At 32.9% G+C, this 20972-nt stretch overlaps 1 protein-coding gene and 1 long non-coding RNA gene across 2 annotated transcripts; one reads left to right on the forward strand and one right to left on the reverse strand.

The window, feature by feature from the left end:
• Window positions 1–1241: 1241 nt before the first annotated feature.
• Window positions 1242–12469, reverse strand: LOC143071453 (long-chain fatty acid transport protein 2-like). The gene is made up of 10 exons (XM_076245751.1): window positions 11992–12469; window positions 10954–11064; window positions 9379–9594; window positions 8260–8418; window positions 7466–7590; window positions 6970–7161; window positions 6289–6394; window positions 5632–5827; window positions 4705–4802; window positions 1242–1801 (listed from the first exon to the last, which is right to left on the reverse strand). Exons 1-10 carry the CDS (start codon window positions 12461–12463, stop codon window positions 1491–1493), a joined length of 1986 nt encoding a protein of 661 aa, XP_076101866.1. The 5' UTR covers window positions 12464–12469; the 3' UTR covers window positions 1242–1490.
• Window positions 12470–16850: 4381 nt separating this feature from the next.
• On the forward strand, window positions 16851–19636 carry LOC143070500 (uncharacterized). Its single transcript, XR_012976552.1, has 3 exons — window positions 16851–17065; window positions 18386–18464; window positions 19174–19636. It is a non-coding gene; the product is annotated as an uncharacterized LOC143070500 (long non-coding RNA).
• Window positions 19637–20972: the final 1336 nt, after the last annotated feature.

The raw sequence follows: 20972 nt of genomic DNA on the forward strand, positions 1-20972 counted from the left end.
CATGACCCTCATTTAAGTGAGTGATTGCTCCTCATCATTCCTAGTTAATTTCAGCTTAAGTACACTAACAAAACTTATTTCTTGATCTTTTTCTCGATAATGATAAATGACTTTAAAAACTAACACTTATGACAAACATGATAATGTTAACATTCTGCACGTCAGCTTCAAATTTCACTGCATTAGCAGAACATCTGCCCCTTCGTTTTGCGCTAACATATCTTTATTGATACATTGCGATCCCATTATTAACTATACACACTAATATTTTCTGCACCAAGGCATGAATATGTCAGTTTATTTTTTATTTAAAGCGTTTAATTTGGTCATTTTCTTTATATAAATTTTACCCTTTTAATTTTTCTTGGAGTACGGTATTATTGTTACACTTTATTAATAGAAGCGGTATGCAATCTTAACGAAAACTGCTCCAACATATTTACGAGGAAGGTCGGCTTATATGACACTACAAAAGTGTTACCATCACGAATTGGTTGACAGTCATAAGTCTGTTTCAACTTACCAGCGACATATAGTCTTTGATCTCTCACTACATAATATAATATTCGTCGGATCAGTAATTTCATTGAGTTTGTCTATCATAATAATTCACGGTTGACACATTTTTGACTGTGTGTGAATTCGCATGGCGGGTGATACGTGTATAGCAGGAGAAGTCTTGTCAAGTCTTGCTCCTTTTGTAGTGGGTAGGATGTCCTCAGTTTTGTTGTTTATTGCCTTGATTTGTGTCTTTTTTAAAATATTGTATGAGTAAATTTTAAGTTTTCAAATTTTTACTTATTCATTAATAATTCTTTTAAGTCATTTTTAACCAAGTTCCTGGAGTCTTAACTTTTTATAGTTGATTTGATGTTGTATGCTTTTAAACATATTTTGGTATATTTTTAACTTTGTAATTTCGTGTATGTACGAACTTGTGTACTTTTGTTTTAACATGTAAAGCGCTTAGAGTAATTGTAGTTTTATATAATGAGCTATAAAAATGCCTTGTAATAATAATAATAATTTCAAATTCACATGAGTGTATATTATTGATACAAATATTGTTCTTTAGTACTTATCATGATTTTTGCGTCACATGAACCAATCAATGTTTGAACATTTTGATGTTTTGTTCCTAATGTTTGGTACTTATTCAGGTACTACATGGAGTCAAGGAAAATCAGAAAATGATAATAGAAAATTGATAATTGAAACTGACAAAAAATGAAAAGGGAAAATATTTTTGAAATTTATTTTTGGCACATTGTGTTGTGGCTGGATATAAAAGGTATATTTCTGAATCAATAATTTTAACGTATTGAAATACATTAATAAGTCGGTCATTATAGGGTAAACTTTTTGAAGGGATTTGATAAAAATCTAATTTACTTAATAACTCAGTTCAATACGACACCCGACTAGAATATTTATCTTCTGTAAGCAATTCTGTATACAGCATGAGTATCTTTTCTTCAGAATTATTTAAATCACAGTTTGGATTGAAGCACCTCATAAGAATTGTCAATATTAAATGCTTTGTATGTATTTGATTTATTATCAATCACAAAAAGTGGGTCCGTAACTTTATCAAAGTCGAACCCTTCTTCAATTAACTCAATTTTTCGATTCTTCATTGTTTGTGTTACAATGAACTCTTTCATAAATCGTATAAATACTGGTCTTGCGTAAGTTGGAAGTTCGTATTCACACTTGCGGTAGATTCCTTTCAGAATTTCAGGCGTTACTGGTTGATCTTGGTGCAGTGTCAATGCAGCCATACCAGCTCGTCCATCTTCACCTGAAATAGCATTCATATAGATACAATAACGTAATATGATTGCCATATTATAAAGTACTAAGCTGTGTCAAATAAAACTAATCAATCATAATAACTGGAACTACTTTAACAAAAAGTTCACAATATACCTTATATGCACTTTTGCAATTTTAAGACATTCTTTTGGTCCATATATTTCATACACACGCTCGGACATGCGCATTCCAAATACTCGGTGACATCATGCACAATTCAAATATGCTTCTATATTTCTCTGTTGTTATAAAAAACAATTTAGAGAATGTTCAGGAAAATTACCTAAAATATATTGCCATGAGCCACACGAAGAAAGCCACTAGTGGATCACGATCTACTCACCCTTTTCCGGAGTTCCTGAAATCATCCCGATTCTAGGTTGCATTTGCAATGTTCAGTTTAAGACTTTATGTGTAGGTTGGTTTTTTTGCCATGATAATATGGATTTTAATTTGAATTATGAATTCGAAAAAAGACATTTAGTGGTCCTTCCATTTAAAAACAAGAGGCTCTCAAGAGCCTGAATCGCTCACCTGGTAAACAATGACTTCGGCCATGTTGTTTGACGAAATAGAAAATAAAACACAAACTTTATTTTATACACCCTGCTGATCATTCAAATGAAGTTTGGTTGAATTTGGTTAAGTAGTTTTAGAGGAGAAGATTTTTTTAAAGTTAGCAAATATGATGAACAAATTGTGAAAAATTGTCATTAAAGGACAATAACCCCTTAAGGGGTCAATTGACAATTTTGGTCATATTAACTTATTTGTAGATCTTACTTTGCTGATCATTTTTGCTGTTTACAGTTTATCTTTATCTATAATAATATTCAAGATAATGACCAAAAACTGCAAAATTTCCTTAAAATTACCAATTAAGTGGCAGCAACCCAACAATGGGTTGTTTGATTCATCTGAAAATTTCAGGGCTGATAGATCTTGACCTAATGAACATTTTTACCTCATGTCAGATTTGCTTTAAATGCTTTAGTTTTTGAGATATAAGCCAAAAACTGCATTTGACCCCTATGTTCTATTTTAAGTAACGGCGGCCATGTTTTTTGACGGATCAAAATTCGAAGGACAAACTTTGTGCAAGATAATCTAAGGAACAATCATGCTAAGTTTCATCCAAATCCATTCAGTAGTTTCAGAGGAGAAGATGTTTGAAAAATTGTTAACGACGACATACGACGACGACGGACGCCAAGTGATGAGAAAAGCTCACATTTCCTTTAAGGAAAGGTGAGCTAAAAACTGCAAAATTTCCTTAAAGTTACCAATTCAGGGGCAGCAACCTAGCAACGTGTCGTCCGATCCATCTGAATATTTCAGGGCAGATAGATTTTGATCTGATAAACAATTCAACCACAGTCAGATTTGATCTTAATGCTTTTGTTTTTGACATTTTACCCCTATGTTCTACTTTTAGCCGTGGCAGCCATCTTGTTTGGATGGCCGGGTCACCCGACACATTTTTTAAACTAGATACCCAAAAGATGATTGTGGCCAAGTTTGGATTAATTTGGCCCAGTAGTTTCAGAGGAGAAGATTTTTGTAGATCACTAAGATTTACGAAAAATGGTTAAAAATTGACTATAAAGGGCAACAACTCCTAAAGGGGTCAACTGACCATTTCGGTCATGTTGACTTATTTGTAAATCTAACTTTGCTGAACATTATTGCTGTTTACAGTTTATCTCTACCTATAATAATATTCAAGATAATAACCAAAACAGCAAAATTTCCTTAAAATTACCAATTCAGGGGCAGCAACCCAACAATGGGTTGTCCAATTCATCTGAAAATTTCAGGGCAGATAGATCTTGACCTGATAAACAATTTAACTCCTGTCAGATTTGCTCTAAATGCTTTGGTTTTTGAGTTATAAGCCAAAAACTGCATTTTACCCCTATGTTCTATTTTTAGCCATGGCGGCCATTTTGGTTGGTTGGCCAGGTCACCGGACACAATTTTCAAACTAGATACCCCAATGATGGTTGTGGCCAAGTTTAGTTCAATTTGGCCCAGTAGTTTCAGAGGAGAAGATTTTTATAAAAGATAACTAAGATTTATGAAAAATGGTTAAAAATTGAATATAAAGGGCAATAACTCCTAAAGGGGTCAACTGACCATTTCAGTCATGTTGACTTATTTTTAGGTCTTACTTTGCTGAACATTTTTGCTGTTTACAGTTTATCTCTACCTATAATAATATTCATGATAATAACCAAAAACAGCAAAATTTCCTTAAAATTTCCAATTCAGGGGCAACAACCCAACAACGGGTTGTCCGATTCATCTGAAAATATCAGGGCAGATAGATCTTGACCTGATAAGCAATTTCACCCCGTCAGATTTGCTCTAAATGCTTCGGTTTTTGAGTTATAAGCCAAAAACTGCATTTGACCCCTATGTTCTATTTTTAGCAATGGCGACCATGTTTGTTGATAGATCAAAACTCCGGATATAAACTAGATACCCTAAGGAACATTCAGTTAAAGTTTGAAAGTATTTGGCCTAGTAGTTTCAGAGGAGAAGATTCTTGAAATAGTTTACGACGACAGACGACGACAGACGACGGACGACCACGGACGCCAAGGGATGGCATAAGCTCACTTTGGCCCTTCGGCCCACGTGAGCTAAAAAAGACATCACAATATGACTATTTTCATTTTTGCGATCGACATTGCACTTTTTTAATACGAGTATTAATGACGAGCCCCCCCCTTTTTTTTTTTAAAGATAAAACGCTCGTCTGGTGTACAAGAGTATCAGCATAATATTATGTTGTTTATGATTTTTTTTTGTACACAAATCTTCCGAAGAATAATTCAGTTTACAGAATGTTTGTGGGGACTTATACCAAAAAATAACCACTCATACCAGGAATTTTGACACCAAATACATTTGCATCGTGTATAAACGGTAAAGTACTTAGTACATTGGCTACTTCACTAGTCGATACATTTTCTCCTTTCCATCTGAAATGAAATATGTTTGTTCTAGTTAGTTAAGCATTATGATGTATATACCAAACTAGTTTCATCAATAAAATGCACCGCTACATTGAAATCAGAGTTAATACGAATTAGAAATCAAACTTTTCCCTCAGTTTTAGTTTGAAACCCGGATTTGTTTTCTCTCAATCGATCTGATGACTTTTGAACAGCGGTATACTACTGTTGTCTTTATTTAAACTTAGAATTAGAACACTTCTTAACGAACAGAGACAATCAAACAAAATTCGACTAATTATTTAACAGGATGACAATGGTGTGTTATATCAATCACAGAATGAAAACATGTGTCCACAATAAGACAAAATATTCAGTAAGTCAAATATTTCCAGGTCATTTTCTTATTGAAATATGAAGAAAAAAATCCTTGCTGCAAATGACATAAATACTTTATATATTGTGTGCGTACGAAGCACGTTTTGTAATTTACCTTCATCAGGAGTACTCAGATCTGAACAGTTAAAAAAAACTATGGATGATGAAAAAGTAGGTACAAGGCCAATAATTTAATCTAATTTTTTATTTGATCACCCTTTTTGCTTTCCCAGCCCAAATCGTTTTCTTTCATTATATGCAAGATAAGTCGAGTTAAATACTCTTATATGTTTTGCAATTTTAGTGTGATATGTTGTTATGTTTTTATTAATTTTGGAAAAGACATTTCTTTCGTGAAACATTGAACTGTACGAGATTGATATGATTACTTCAAGTATAAATGTAGATTAAGACCATAACACGTCTTACTTCTTAACATTATGATTGCTATTGTTTTTTATTATTATTTGTTAAATACCTAAAAGTATCGCCAACGCGGTCGCGGAAATATAAATAATATTGACCGTCTAGGTAAAACAAATCTCCAAAATTGAAGAATGCATCGCCATCACTGAATGCATTTCTAATTATTTTCTTTTCATTCATCTGTTCTGGACCTTTGTAAAACGTGAAAAGTTGTTCTGGAATAGCTGAAATCATGAGACCTTCTTCCCCTGAAATAATAACAATTTCTGTATTATTCCAGATTTATGCAGTTTAGATTTTTTAAAATTTATTCTATTCATAAATCACAAGTGTCATATACAGTTTCGTGACTAAGCTTTGTTTGTATTTATTGCTTGTCATAACTCATCTGGGATTGATTAAAACTCGAAACTGCAGAAAAACAACCTATATCATGTAAATATATACATCATTATACAACAAATCGGTTAATACCTCATAAAAACATATGAAGACATCGTTGTGCCATTCGCCGTAAGGAGCCTCGTATGTCGTTATCATGAGTAATTGTATCTGATTATTTTTTTTAATTCAAGATTTTGGTTTTCATAGCAGCTAAAGGATTCTGTTATTTTTTATAATTTTTTTAAAACTTTTTCTAAAAGATTCGGAATATTACAAATGTTTTCATAATTTTGAAACTGATCTCTCCTGAATGTTTCTGTCTTACCTGGTTTAATCAAAATACATCGTCCATTTTGGTCTTTCATTGGTTCATATGTAACCGGGTCATACCTTACCAAATAAAGAGGAACACCTCCTGGACCAAGCGCTCTCTAAAATAAAACAAATTAGACAGACACTATTTTTATGAAGACAGATTAAGAGAAAATGGGATTCACGCGATAACAATAAACATTGTCAATAAATGAACAGTTACATGTTGTTTTATGATGCTCAATAATTAACAAACATTGTGTAAATGGCGGATGCGCTCTGAAAAATGGTTATCTGAGACATGCGAACAACTGAACAACTTACATCTGGTACGCTCGATATCCAATATTCAGAAATCAAGAAGTACAAACAGCATAAACCTACAATGGGACTAAGTAAAACATGCAAAACTATCTAAGACCAACTTAACTACAAAGCCTACTATAAGGTATGGGCTTTGCTCATTGTTGAAGGCCGTACAATGACCCATTACTGTTAATGTCTGTGTCATTTGCTGTCTTGTGAAGAGTTGTCGCATTGGCAATCATACCACATCTTCTTTTTTTATACGAAATATATTTTAGTGTCAATTTACTGGCCATTGATATCTGTTAATCATTTTCATCTAACTTCAGCAAAACTTCAGCAAAGCGTCATCATTCAAATATAGACGTTGGTAATCACTATACATTACCGTTAAAGGGGACCATCTCCCAACACATCCCGCTCGGTTGAATATATTCCATGTACCAGCTGTCCCTTCAGTTGCACCAAAAAATTCTGCAATATGTGGAATATTGAACCTCGTTCTGAACTCGTCCCAAATATCGGGTCGTAAGCCATTTCCCAATGCTACTCTTACATTGTGAACTACGTCCAGATCACTCTGCAATGCATAAAGAGAAGATACCAAAGGGAAAACAGTCATCTTATAGACGATGGACCGTTATTTTAACAATATCATAGTGTGCATTTTGTTCTCTTGTTTAAAATTTGTATTTGATATCAAATGCTCATATTCGACATGATCCGAATATATATGGTTTTGTTTTAAAGCGGTTTTTTTGGTGGTATTATAAAAGGGACATTATCCAATGCAGTATATTAAATACAATAAATCAGTTAGTGATTATCATCCCTTTATTTATTTCTTGACATATAAATGGTCAAAGATATAAATACTTAAGTACCTTAGGAACTCTAAGAAGATATCTACACAGCTCTCCTATATATTGTATCACTGTTACTTTATGTTTTCGGACCTCTTCCCAGTAATGTCTTGCAGAAAACTTTCGTCCGAGTACCAGGGTTGCTCCTATAGAATATGAAGAACTTTAATATATGTTCAAACAAATTTGGTCTTCTACAATTTCAACTTTTATTTAGTATTAATAATTACGTATTCAAATTCCTCGTGTTCAAAAGTTATATTTTTTTTTTGTCATAATGGCATTCCTTACTTTATCCACGCGCCTACATATATATAAAAGGGAGTTTCCAGTAATATGAGTCATGCAATACGAAGTCATACAGTTTCTTTGTTATTTCCACAGAAAAAAATTATTGTGACATTTTTTCTAAAAAGACGAGTTTTATATTCAAATAGAGAAGGTATCTTTAGAGAATTTTCATGATTAGTTCGGTTTTTTTTTGTTTTTTGTTTTGTTTTGAAGCTTTAAATGTTTCAGAAGCGTCGCGTATAGACTTCCGACCTCTATGCTTAGGAGTATTATACAAAACAAATATGCAGTCAGCAAGCAAGAGGTAGGGCAAATTAAATACTTCTGCAGCAATATAAAAAAAACCAACCCAACAACAACATATAATGGCAGACAAGTTATAATTAATCAAATTAGAGGATTAATGATTTCAAACATGATTTGCGATTTGCCGATGAACAACAGAAATTATTATTTACTACTGCAAAACTCTGTACTTTAGTAAGAAAATATCCTAGACTGTAATTGATGAAATTTCTCCATACCTTGACCTATTACATTAAACAAACTGAGAGTGGTTGCCGCACTATGGTACAAAGGAGTTACTGCGTAAGCTATATCATTTTCATTGAAATTAATAATCTGCATATTATTAGTCATTGCACTAGCTTTCCATTGGTTTATAACTGCCGGTTTTGGAAGCCCTGAAAATAATACAAATCTGCATTGCTTGAAATAATAATTGTTTCTGATTAATAAAACATTTTTATTCACAAAGGTTCATTCTAATCTTTATTGAAATTTTTTTTGAATGATTCAAAACCATTAAAAAAGCAACAGCTGACTTTGCCATAATTTTTATTTCAATATATTCCTATTTTGATTAAAGACACGTTTAGCACTGAATTGCGCATTTTTAAATCGTAAAGTGCAAAACAAGTGTTATTTCGTTACTTGTTTCATCTTAAACGTAAACAAATATTTTTGGGTAATCTATAATCATAAAAATGTATCTGTTGATTTACATTTAATGATAAATAAGACAAATGACAACATATGCAATGGCTCATAACACGTAATTATCCTCCCACAGACGTTTGACAAACAAACAAAAATGCGAAACGGTATAAGTAAAGTACTAGCAAAATCTAAATATAACAACACACTTTGAACTGAAGTATAAATGTGTCTGTTAAACTGGTGAACTTATATAAGATCTTTCGTAATTTTTTTTATTGGGAACAGAAATCATAATTTATAGTATACATGTCAGAATGTATAGTTTTAAAAGTGCGTTAAATCATTTTTTTAAATTTTTTTTTTATAGTTTTTAAAGTTTTTATATTTGGGTGTAAAAATGTCCTGCGTATTTTTAGAAACGAATGTCTTAATGATAAACAACTTACATTTTCTATATGTCTTTTATTATGAAAGAGCACTTTTTGATGTCCGATGATATCACTATTTTTACACTATTTTTGAGACAAAAAGTTTATTTTAAATTTTATTTTAAATGTTCATCGGTATGTCCCCATCAATCCATATTCTCTCTATAGTTTATTTTCCCCAAATATCTCAGGCTGTCATTCATCGTTGTATCTTGCTTAGCATTTTTACAATATCATTTTCTAATCTTTGGTAATTTAAAAAATATAATGACCTACCTGTCGTACCCGATGTATAGATAAAGCAACATGGGTGTGTCACAGGAACTGTCTCTCGTACTGATTTACATATAGGCACAGCCATTGTTCTAATCATGTGGTCTGATAGCGAGCTAAAACCATCCGGGAGATCAGTTTTTGACTTTCCAATGACATGTATAGCAGTGTTGGGTATTTCTTTCTTAATTTCCTGGACAGATTCAAGTAAATCGTCTCCTAGTAGAAAATAAAATACGTCTTAGGTATCTAGGCATATTAAAATAATTGTTGCTGTATGATTTTGTAAGAAACAGAGTTTTAGTTTTATCTTGGAGTGCCCAAATGACCAGAAAGCAATAATTTTCTTTAAGTTAATTTGTCTGTCGCAAGCCAGAAGCATACATTGTCACCTAAAATGTTGATGTCGCAATCCAGAAACATACCTTGTAACTAGTTAATGTGATTGTCGCGAAATAGGACCATACATTGGCATCAGGTGATAGACTGTCGTTAGCCAGGACCATACCTTGTCACCAGGTATTGTGACTGCATAAAACCAATAGCCAGGAGTCTGGACCACAACTTGACACACGATAATGTGACTGTTGTTATCCAGGACCACACCTTGGCACAATGTAATATGACTGTCGTTTGCCAGGAACATACCTTGTCACCAGGAAATGTTGCTGTCTTAAAAAAATGTAAGGCCCACAGGTTGTCTGTTGGTAATTTTGCTTTTGTTAGCCAGGGCCACACATTATCACAAGGTAATGTTCCTGTATTAGCCCAGAACTATACCTTGTCACCAGGTAATATTGCTGTCATAAACTAGGTCCACAGCTTGTCACCAGGTAATATGACCGTATAAAACCAGAACTATACCTTGTCGCCAGGTAATGTTGCTGTCGTAAACCAGGACCACAGCTTGTCTCCAGGTTATGTTTCCTACGTAAGCCAGTACTTTATATTGTCTCCAGGTTATGTGAATATTTTAAGCCAGGATCATGCTTTGTCAGCAAGTTATGTTGCTGTCCTTATCCTATACCATACCTTTAAACTATTTAATGTGACTGTCTCAAGTGGCTGTTGTTTTCTGCCATTTAGGGAATCGGGTGTTGATGACAGATGTGTTTATCCCTCTTAAATCCTTTTAAAAACTTTATCTAAATTTGGACGATTTTTAGCGTGGTATATGGAACAAAAATGTGTTTTGTCAGACTATGACTGTTATGACCTCAATGTGACGTTTATGGTTTTGATATTGAGGTGCTCTTTCATTAGTATATATCCCACATCGCGTTTTAGTAATGCTTTGGAAACTCTATTGTACAATTTACAAGTTTTCTTTTATTTGTTTCTATATTTTAAATTACTAGTATATCATAAACCAGCTAAAACAATACTGTCCATACTCAAGGCCACTGAAAATCTAATCATATCCTTACTGTACCTTGTATTACGATTCATAAAACATGTACTTATTTCCCAATAACGACATGAAAGTTATGTTTGAACAATGCATCACTTGAATATGTATATTATATATATATACTGGTAGGCCTGCTTTAGTAACATGTCAGTCAAAAATATATTTACCCTCTCCAACTATTAAAACCTTTGCCTCGCTGACTTTGATAGTGTGTGCTAAAGGAGTGGACTTGAGATGGTAGTTAACAAATGCTGCAGCTAGTCCAATTTTCTGTAAACCTTTAAATAAAAAGGGTTAGAAAACTATGTTCTATCAGAGCCACGAGGTAATTTGGCTTTCACATGAAATATAAAACCCTGTTGGTATCTACGTTTCCTGTCTACCATTTTATTATTGAGACCAGAATATAAAACCCTGTTAGTATCTACGTTTCCTGTCTACCATAATATTATTGATACCAGAATAAATTCTCACGTTTTACTCCCATTCATTTCTATAGTAATGGTGAAGTTTGGAAAACTCTTTATAAAAAATTTGTTTCTTAGCGAATTAAAACATGATTTTAAAATTTATGTCATATACAATTAGCCAAATTATTGATTAATGAGATATTTCTTGATAAAATTAATTTTCCTTGGCTGAAGAGTTAATACGAATTTGTTATTAGAGAATAACTGTCAGTGACGCAACTTTGTCAATCTTGAACTCTACCAACTAGTGAAGTAACTGTGTCGATCGTTTCAGCCTTGATCTTTGTTTGCACAACCACAAACAATTTAAACAACCACAAACTAATATACCACATCATCTTTTTTTATATTAATCATCAATGCGGTGTATTTAAGTAATATGTCAAAAGATATATTCCTGTTATGGTGTCTCCCTCGCTCTAGATCTCCTTCCGAAATTAAATACAACCAAGTTTAACCTTTTAAAAAGGCACACAGAGTGCTTCTCAGTATGACAAACTACGTCAACATTATGTAATAATTGTTGACAATGTACACATAGTGATTAAGTATTAATTTTATATTCAGTATATTATCCTGTCAGGGATATGTTCTTTATTCACAGCTTTTATTGTTGGTTTTTGATTACTGTGTATTAACCCCCCCCCCCCCCAAAAAAAAAAACAAAACAAAAAAAAAAAAAAAACAACCCTGATATGATAAGTCACAGAGATTGTAAATTGTAACCATGCTTACCTAGAAATGTCCAAACAAACGCAGGTTCGTTATATATCATCATTGCTACTGTATCTAATTGATCGAGATTCCATGACAGGGCAACATTTGCTATTTTGTTGGCCATCACGTCTACGTATTTATAAGTGTATATCTTATCTTCAAAGATAATGAAAGGCTTCGTTGGGTGTTTTTCTACATCAGCTTCAAACATATCGATGACTCTATTATCAGCCAATAAGTCTTTCCATATTGCATTGGAAACCCGCCATGTCTGTCGTAGTGTACGGTAGTCGTCAGTAATATAAGGAAACAAGGTTTTCCATGCTGCCACGCCCACTCCTGCTGCGCCTGCTGCGCCTATCAAAACTGTTTGACTCTTCGACATAACTTTAAAAATGCTGAAATATATTTGCACCCAAATAAGACTTGACAATGCAATACTGGTGATCTTTTCTGACAGTATACTCTTGCCTTTGGAAAAAACTATCATAGTATCAAACTTCCCTAACGCCTTTTCCCTATGGTTTCATTTCCGACGGAACAAACACAGTAGTGTATTGAAGGCATATTTTGTATTGATTTTTGTATACTGGAAGTTATTCACACCGGTATGAAAGTACGCTGGCAGATATATTGACACGGACATAAAAGTTTTTTCATTAAACATTAAGGGCAAATAATCTATTCAATATTTTAATTTTTCATGTATATATGTTAAGCTATAATACGTTTCGTTTTTGATTACATGTCTAGTATCTGCTTGTGCGAAGGGTATTATTTACTAGTTTTTCGCTATTTATATTTTGCTTCAACCGTTTTTTTTTTCTTTTTTCTTTAGTTTTAACCGAACCTCCATCAAAGACTAAGTGGGTTAACATTGATGGCTCATAGTCTCCCAACAACAGGACCGAACCTCCACCAATGACTAAATGTATGTTACCCTCTCTTAATCTTAGTCTCACAATTTATAGTAATAAATGCTACCCATTACATGACGTTCAATTTTTTTTAAATGTTTACATTTCACAAAAAAAATCTTATTTCATGTCCAACACACACCTATTTGCATACATTAAATAAAAAAGAGTCTGCGCATGACGGATTTACATCAAGGTGTTGCTTAACATTTGCCAAGCTGCTTAAACAAACAATTTAACGGAAATCTGCAAAACACTATTTGACTTTTATTGACATTAGATTTTTATTAAGAATACTAGCTATAAATCTCGATAGTTCTTTGCAGTATCAATTGCATTAAATCACTTACCTGATTGGTATCATACAGATTATATTTAAATATTACACAGGTTTAAAATATAGGACAACAGTTTGTGAATTATATACCCGAGATAACCGATTTCAGTTAACATACAAGCATTAGCCTTTCAAAAAGGGCTAGTCGACTCTTAGCTGATGAAAATGGGAAGTGCTCTCGCTTTGTAGATTAATTCATTTACTAGAATAGCCACATGCATCAATCAACAAATTTTACCACACACGTGAGGTCACACGTTATGAAGTAGTATATATCGTTTAACGTTGTTGTTTACGAAACTCCAGAAGATTCGACTATTTATAGATAAAAGTTACCTGTGTACCAATATCATGAATATGCATGATTAATGACCAGGCAAAATCTAATTGCTAAAATAGAGAGGACAAATCCGATACTCTACGGGATTGAAGGACATTTACTAGGTTTGGATTGTCCTAACCAATCAATAAACTTTGATTATTCACGTCTCGTAATATCTTCCAATCAGTTAGCAAGAAAAATTCACGCACTGATTGTCCATCGTTCAATTCTTAATATCGACTCCTAGGAGTCGATAATAATAAACGGTATAAATAACTTTTGACATAATCATGCATGTGTATTATAGTGTATATTTTTGTTTGATGTTTTTTTGAGCTTTGTGTCAATCTGATGAGTTAAACCAAATGATTTTGATAGTTTGTTCTTAAGTTGTGCTGTTAAACGACTTGTTATGAGGAAGGTGGAGAGCTCACAGATATTACATTTGCCTTTTAATTGCTTGCAATTTAATACTTCATTAGATATTTGATGGATAGTCGTCTCATTTGCAATCAAACCACACCTCCTTATTTTCATACTCATATTGTATTTCAATCTTGCATTTTATAATGAATACCAACAAAAGAGACAATCATGTTCTATGTAGTTTACAAGTCCCAAGTCAGGAGCCTCAGGCCTTTGTTAGTCTTGTGTAAATTTTATTTGTAGTTCATTTATGTGTTTTCGAGTTTAGTGTGACGTCCTTTTTCATTGTACTAATACACATTTTTATACAGGGGGCAGCTGAAGCCCGCCTCCGGGTGTGGGATTTTCTCGCTATGTTGAAGACTCCTTGTTGGCCTTTGGCTGTATTTCTGCTCTATGGTCGGGTTGTTGTCTCTTTGACACATTCTCCATTTCCATTCTAAATTTCAGTAAGACGCTAATATATAAAAGACTTTTGTGTGTATCTATAATATTTGCTGAATTTCTTAGGAAACTCGTCGTTCAAACCGAAATAGACATTGTTAAATTGTACAAGATATTCTTGTATTGGAAGTTTTCTCTAAGAAGACCTAAGAAAACCAGTTCGCTTTGGAAAAGATGAAAGAGAGAAAAAACTTTTCTTTACCAACAAAGGTCCCAATTCCGTCATCTTGGGCAACATTCCATCATTAATTAGTCCAATCGAAAATAACTTCATTTTTTAAAGATCAGTATATACCAATCATTTCTTATACCTTTGACAAACAAATTGTAACTATTTTTTTTTACTACAAACACGTTTTGCAGGATCTCAATATTGACTACTTCAAGTTTAAACCTCCTGATTTCATCTGGGCTAGTTCCCAATTCATATATGAAACAGCTGGCCACGTTATTAACGGTAACCTCAAAATTGTCAGTTATAACACTTCCCTGCGAAATGTGTTATCCAAAGGACCGAAAAATCGTGAGCCTAAATCCATCATAAGAACCACAACTTCAAAATACTGATGAATGCTGCCGATGATTATGCAAGAAAATGGATTAAACGTGAGATAGAACAGGTAGAAACTCTTTCCGAATGGACTAAGGCTGTGAGGTCGTTGATACAAATCAGAGTTAAGAAACTGAATGGGTCTATCAATATCGATTCTGCAAAACACTTGTCCTACCTGCATGACAAGTATTATGTTGACCCCAAAGATAAAGCCCCAAACAACAACGTTTTTATGTGTAAATCACATAACATGAACTGCTTGATAAATAAATTAGGTATTGAAATTTCACCTTGAAATTCAAAATATACCCCCATGACACTTACTAAATCCTGGATAATCATAGGTGTGTTCTATGTTTCTTTGGAATTTCAACCAAAGATGCAGAACTGGATCTTCCATCACTGACTGGATACATAAACTACACAAGTGCTCTTACAAACAACGTGCTTCAAAGTTATTATGGAACTGCCTATTCTAGAGGTGGTGTAAATCAGATGCATGTATACTAAAAAAAATCCAAACATCTTTTAGAGTACATACAATCTAAGACTCTTTCCTCTTGCAATAATATTAAAGCATTTGAATTTTCTACACTTTACACAAGTATTCCCTATTCCAAACTAAACGATAAATTGAAAGAGTTGGTTTTGCTTTGTTTCATAACAAGAGTGACCAGCGTAGATACAAGTATCTAGTCTTAGGGAGGAATAAATCCTACTATGTAAAAAATCTCTCTGATTTCAACAAAAACAGTTCTGAAACTGACATTATTAAGATGCTTGATTTCTTGATTGACAGCATATTTGTTACGTTTGGAGTGTTTTTAACAAACAATCGGCATTCACATGGGAACCATCTGTGCCCCTCTTCTAACTTCATACAAAAACGTCTTAGTAAGAAAGAAAAGAAGTTAGCAATATCCTTTAATTTTACTTTCTGCTAAAAGATGTTATTCTCTCACTAAATAATTAAAAACTTTGGTGACAATGTTGAACTCATCTATACTATAGAACTAGATATAAAGGATACATCATACACAGCTAAGTTTGCCTCATATCTTGACTACATCTAAAAATTGACAATGATGGTCGATTGAAAACGAAGCTTTACGACAAAAGAGACGATTTCAGCTTCCCTTTTGTTTTCTATGTAGCAACATTTTAGCAACACCTGCATGCGGACTATATATCTCACAATTGACACGATATTCCAGGGCTTGTATTTCATATCATTATTTCCTTGATAGAGGATTGCTGCTTACCAGGAAAATATTAAACCAAGAGTTCCAAATGGTGAAGTTGAAATCGTTCCTTCGTAAATTTAACGGACGCTATCACGAGTTGGTTTACAGTTACGGAATATCAGTTTTGCAGATGATATCGGATGTGTTCCTAATGAAATAACTACAATCCTGTTCCCTATCCACGAATGTAACCAACCGAATTAGACTAGTTACCGGGTTTGTAATAACACAAGCAACTGAACACGTGCCACATGTGGAGCAGGATCTGCTTACCCTCTCTGAGCACATGAGATAACCCCCAGTTTTAGTGGGGTTCATGTTGCTTAGTCTTTAAGTTTTCTATGTTGTGTCTTGTGTACTATTGTTTTCTGTTTTTCGGTTTGTTTTGTTTTCTCTTTTAACCATCATGGCGATGTCAGGTTTTTTTTTATGTATGAGTTTGAATGACTCTCTGGTATCTTTGGTACCTTTTTTGTACAATATATACTTCTCTGAATAGAATGACGAATTAGAAAAACAATTTTACAGTCTGTTATAATGTAAAAACCATTCACAATGCATATCAATTTTACATCGTGTCTATTAGGGTCAACTTATTGGTACTTAATTCAAGAATGTGTACTTATAAAGGTTCACATACGACAATTAATGCATAATTATATAAAATGTTTGCTTTTTTTCTTTTTTTAACCAGATATATCTGGACGAACGATCCATTATAAGCTGTGTGTCATTTCGTTTCCTTTAAAAACAAGTAAAAACGCAGTTCAAAAGTATATTATATAAACAAGAAAAATACAAAACACTTCAATGCTTCTTCTAGTCATTTAAACAGACAAGACTCTCAAGGTAAGTGAAGTTCTTTACTATGTGTTGCATTACAATGTTAAAAACCAAACTGTTCATCTTTTGTAATGATTTACAGATAGCATTACCCTTTTTGGATTCAAAACTATTAATTTAAAATAAATCAAGACACTCTTTCTATGTTGTGATGTTACACTTCTATATCAGGTTACGGTGAAGGTTGGCGCCTGTTACAAACAGGATTTAACTCGCTGCATTTGTTTGCACATGATATAAGTCAGGAAACTGATGTACATTAGTTGCCGTTTGTTGATGAATTTCATAAGTGCTTCTTATTTCTTAAGTTTTGTATAAAGTAGACCGTTGGTTTTCCTGTGTGAATGGTTTTACACTCGTCTTTTTAGGCCCTTTATAGCTTGCTTTTCGGTTTCAGCCAAGGTTTCGTGTTGAAGACCAGACTTTGACCTATAATGGCTTACTTTTACAAATTGTGTTTTGGATGGAGAATTGTTTCATCAGCCCTCATACAACATCTTTCTATATCTAAGCACATATTTAAATAAATACATAATACATAATGTTAGTTTTGATAAACATACAAACCTGTCTCAGATGTGACGTTTCACACTAACATTTCATTTTTTAAACGTGAATTCAGGAGGTTAGACCAATTTCATCTGCATTAACTTCTTAATAGTGTCATTAACAAATCTAGCTATCTTTTTTCCGAAGCATAGTGTCATAGTTTCACTTTTGTCTTTGAGGTTCGAACAATACTATTGCAATTTCTAAATAGTTTGCCATGTTTTAAACGCCTGACGATACTGCATTGTAAGTTTGACAGAATTTATCAAACTTGGAGTATTTATCCAACATTTTATTGGAGGTAAAGAATATTGTCTGTCTGATGCATACTGTTTTATTTTTGTTAATGACGTTCTTTTATGTAAAACGAACATTGGAATGTAAAGATTATGGGCATAAAAATAAAAACCCTTACAGATGTTAGGTCAGATGATAGCTTTAATATTTGATTGATAAAAAAACGACGATCTATGCATTCAATTAAAACAAAATAACCAAGGAAAGCACTATTTACAAAGGATAAGGTCAATGCAATAGTAGCAGCGACTATTCCTAGAATTCAAACACTGAACAATATCCAACTTGTGATCTACACCTATAAGAAATTTGTTGTTTTGTTTGAGCACTTGTTGACTTTTTTTTTCTTTCGATATATGAAGTCTTGAATAGCAACACTTATATATGGTTACATTACAGGACTATACCACATTTTATCCGTGTATTTTTTAATGCGAAGAACATGCATGAATTAAAAAATATAACTGATTGATTTTGTAGATGAAATGGGCAAATTTTGTAAGAATTATCCTCATCCTGATATTCATGATGTCCTTCGCTTTGGCACAGGGATGGAGACGTAAGTAAAATAACTTAATACGTATGATTCATAAGACTTTATAGTAATAAGAGTATGAGTACCATGGAGACCTTTCAAATGATCGTCGTAACTGATACGGTAGGGTGCATTTGTAAATTAAAAACAATGGGATCATATCATATTCAATCCAACCATTTCTACATCAGAAAATGCCTGTACCAAGTCAGTTGTTATCCATTCGTTTAATATGTTTGAGAGTTTTGATATTGCCATTTGATTAGGGACTTTCCTTTTTGAATTTTCCTCTGAGTTCAGTATTTTTGTGATTTTACTTTTTCACTGAATTATAAAATATGCATCCAATTTAAACCCCCTCAAAAAAAAGATGTTGTTCATTATTATTGCCAATGAGACAAGTATACACTAGAATCCATTTCCAAGTCGCGTGAATGTCAGCAAATATATATGTATGTCACTTAATCTGTAATATTACATGTATTTTGTTATGATGAATACATCCATTTTCAAGTACTAAAAAGAGAAAAGAAACCTCAGAATAATTACAATTTGTAGGTCCGCCCTGTTGGTTACTACATAATTCTCGTGATAGAGGCATATGTTTATAAGCATTTAAAAATCGCATACTTTATTTTACAAAAATTTATAATTTACAAATAAGACACTCCATATTTTTTCGTTCACATTTTTAACGGAATTTATATGTTATAATTGATCTTTATATTTACAGGTAGGAGTAGTGGAAACTCTAATCTTGGTAGATGGTTTGGATGAAAATATTGCATTCTTATCGATATTTGTTTATATCTTTTTGTATTTTTTATATTTCTATCCATCATATAATCTATTGTTGAAAACGTGATATTTTATTTATTCAGTTGTATTGTAATAAATAGGTAAACAATTAATAAAATAATCATATCAAAGAGAGAAGACTATGATTTTGTACGTCACTGCGACGCGCTTTTCGATAACGATTGAATGAAAGAAGTAAAATACCAAAAAAATACAAAGCTGAGGAGTATTGAATATATCAAATTTCGAAAGGTTTGTCAAATACAGCTAATATAATCTATGCATGGTGAAGAACATCATAGGTATTTTAAAAAAATTTAAATTTTGCAATTGAAGAATTGGGCCTTAGTCTTCCGTTTTCTCTAAAGTGCTCCTTGCATCCTTGCCAAAATGTATATAAGAATGAGTTGACAAGAAACGTAGCAAAATAAAAACACATTGAAATACCAACAGTTTGATCAAAAATTGCGTGGGATTAAATATTGAGATTCCAAGTAAATTATCCATACCTAATTCATTTATCAAGCAGTTTACAGCCCGTAACAGAGAAGTGATCGAATTGATGTTTCTTTACCGTCAAAATTAGCTACGTTATCGACAAACTTAATTGAGTAGTGACCGAACTATTGGTACTTTAACGTTAAAAAGATTGACAATTCTGACAAACTTTCATGTGTCGATAATCAAGTTTAATACCGATAATATTGAAAATAATTCTAATAATATGAAACAAAATATGTCCATGCACCATTTCGATTGGGCGAAAAGTAGTCATTTCTTCAAAGTCAGAACAGAAAAAAAAAAGATTTATGGAAGGACGTCTTGATAGTGTTATTTCCTTTACAATTTTACCCAAAACTAAAAGAAATATACTGGTAAACAATTAAAAAGGTGTTTGATAGGAATGAATTCCTTTATTTTTGTGGACTACAATGTGTACCGTATGTGTGATGGATTTGAATTCAATCAATAACTTTGAAACGTTTTCTCATATATATAAACAAAAGGGAGGACTGGTATTTGTAGTTCTGTTAGAATATGTCTTCGTCCGTTTCACATGCCAAACTTTTTTTCTAGTACTGTATGGGACGATTCTGTACTCATACTTCACGCGTAGTTGAGTACACGTGTCCTCGTAGTGAACGCACCCGACTACGCATGCAGTAAAGTGTACTCTTACGTCGGATACCTGGCAGTTTCTTTGTTATATCTGTACTTTATCAAATACATGTACATGTTAATATTTACTTAATATTAAATAGGTAAAAATTATTGCTGAAAGACTGTTCAGGGTTTCTTTCTTGTGTATGATTATATAATTTTTCACATGCCTGAACTCATTGACGATAATGTAAGGTGCTCTATTAAAAAAAAAAAGAATTTCTAGTTCGGGTTTGAAAAAGAAATTTCGCCTTTTATTGAGCCTGTTTTGTACATTTAGTTTAACAGATATGATCCTATGGAAATTTTCACATGGAACCGTCGGTAAATAGGAAAATGAAAAGATATAGGGTAATTTACAGAGAGACCACAATCCATCCATGAGAAAAACGGAGGGAATTTAAAAATCTAGAGGTCTCCACAAGGCTTTCAACAAGGATGGATGGAATCTCACTCCTTCTGAAAAGCTCCGTAGTAAATCGCCCCAACATGTACATACGTTTGGTCATCAAGAGATTCTGCTTTCTCTTTTTGTGTGTCATAAACATTCAATTCGGATTTGAATTTAATTTA

The sequence above is a fragment of the Mytilus galloprovincialis genome, chromosome 4 (assembly GCF_965363235.1).
Source record: "Mytilus galloprovincialis chromosome 4, xbMytGall1.hap1.1, whole genome shotgun sequence".
NCBI classification, from domain to species: Eukaryota; Metazoa; Mollusca; class Bivalvia; order Mytilida; family Mytilidae; genus Mytilus; species Mytilus galloprovincialis.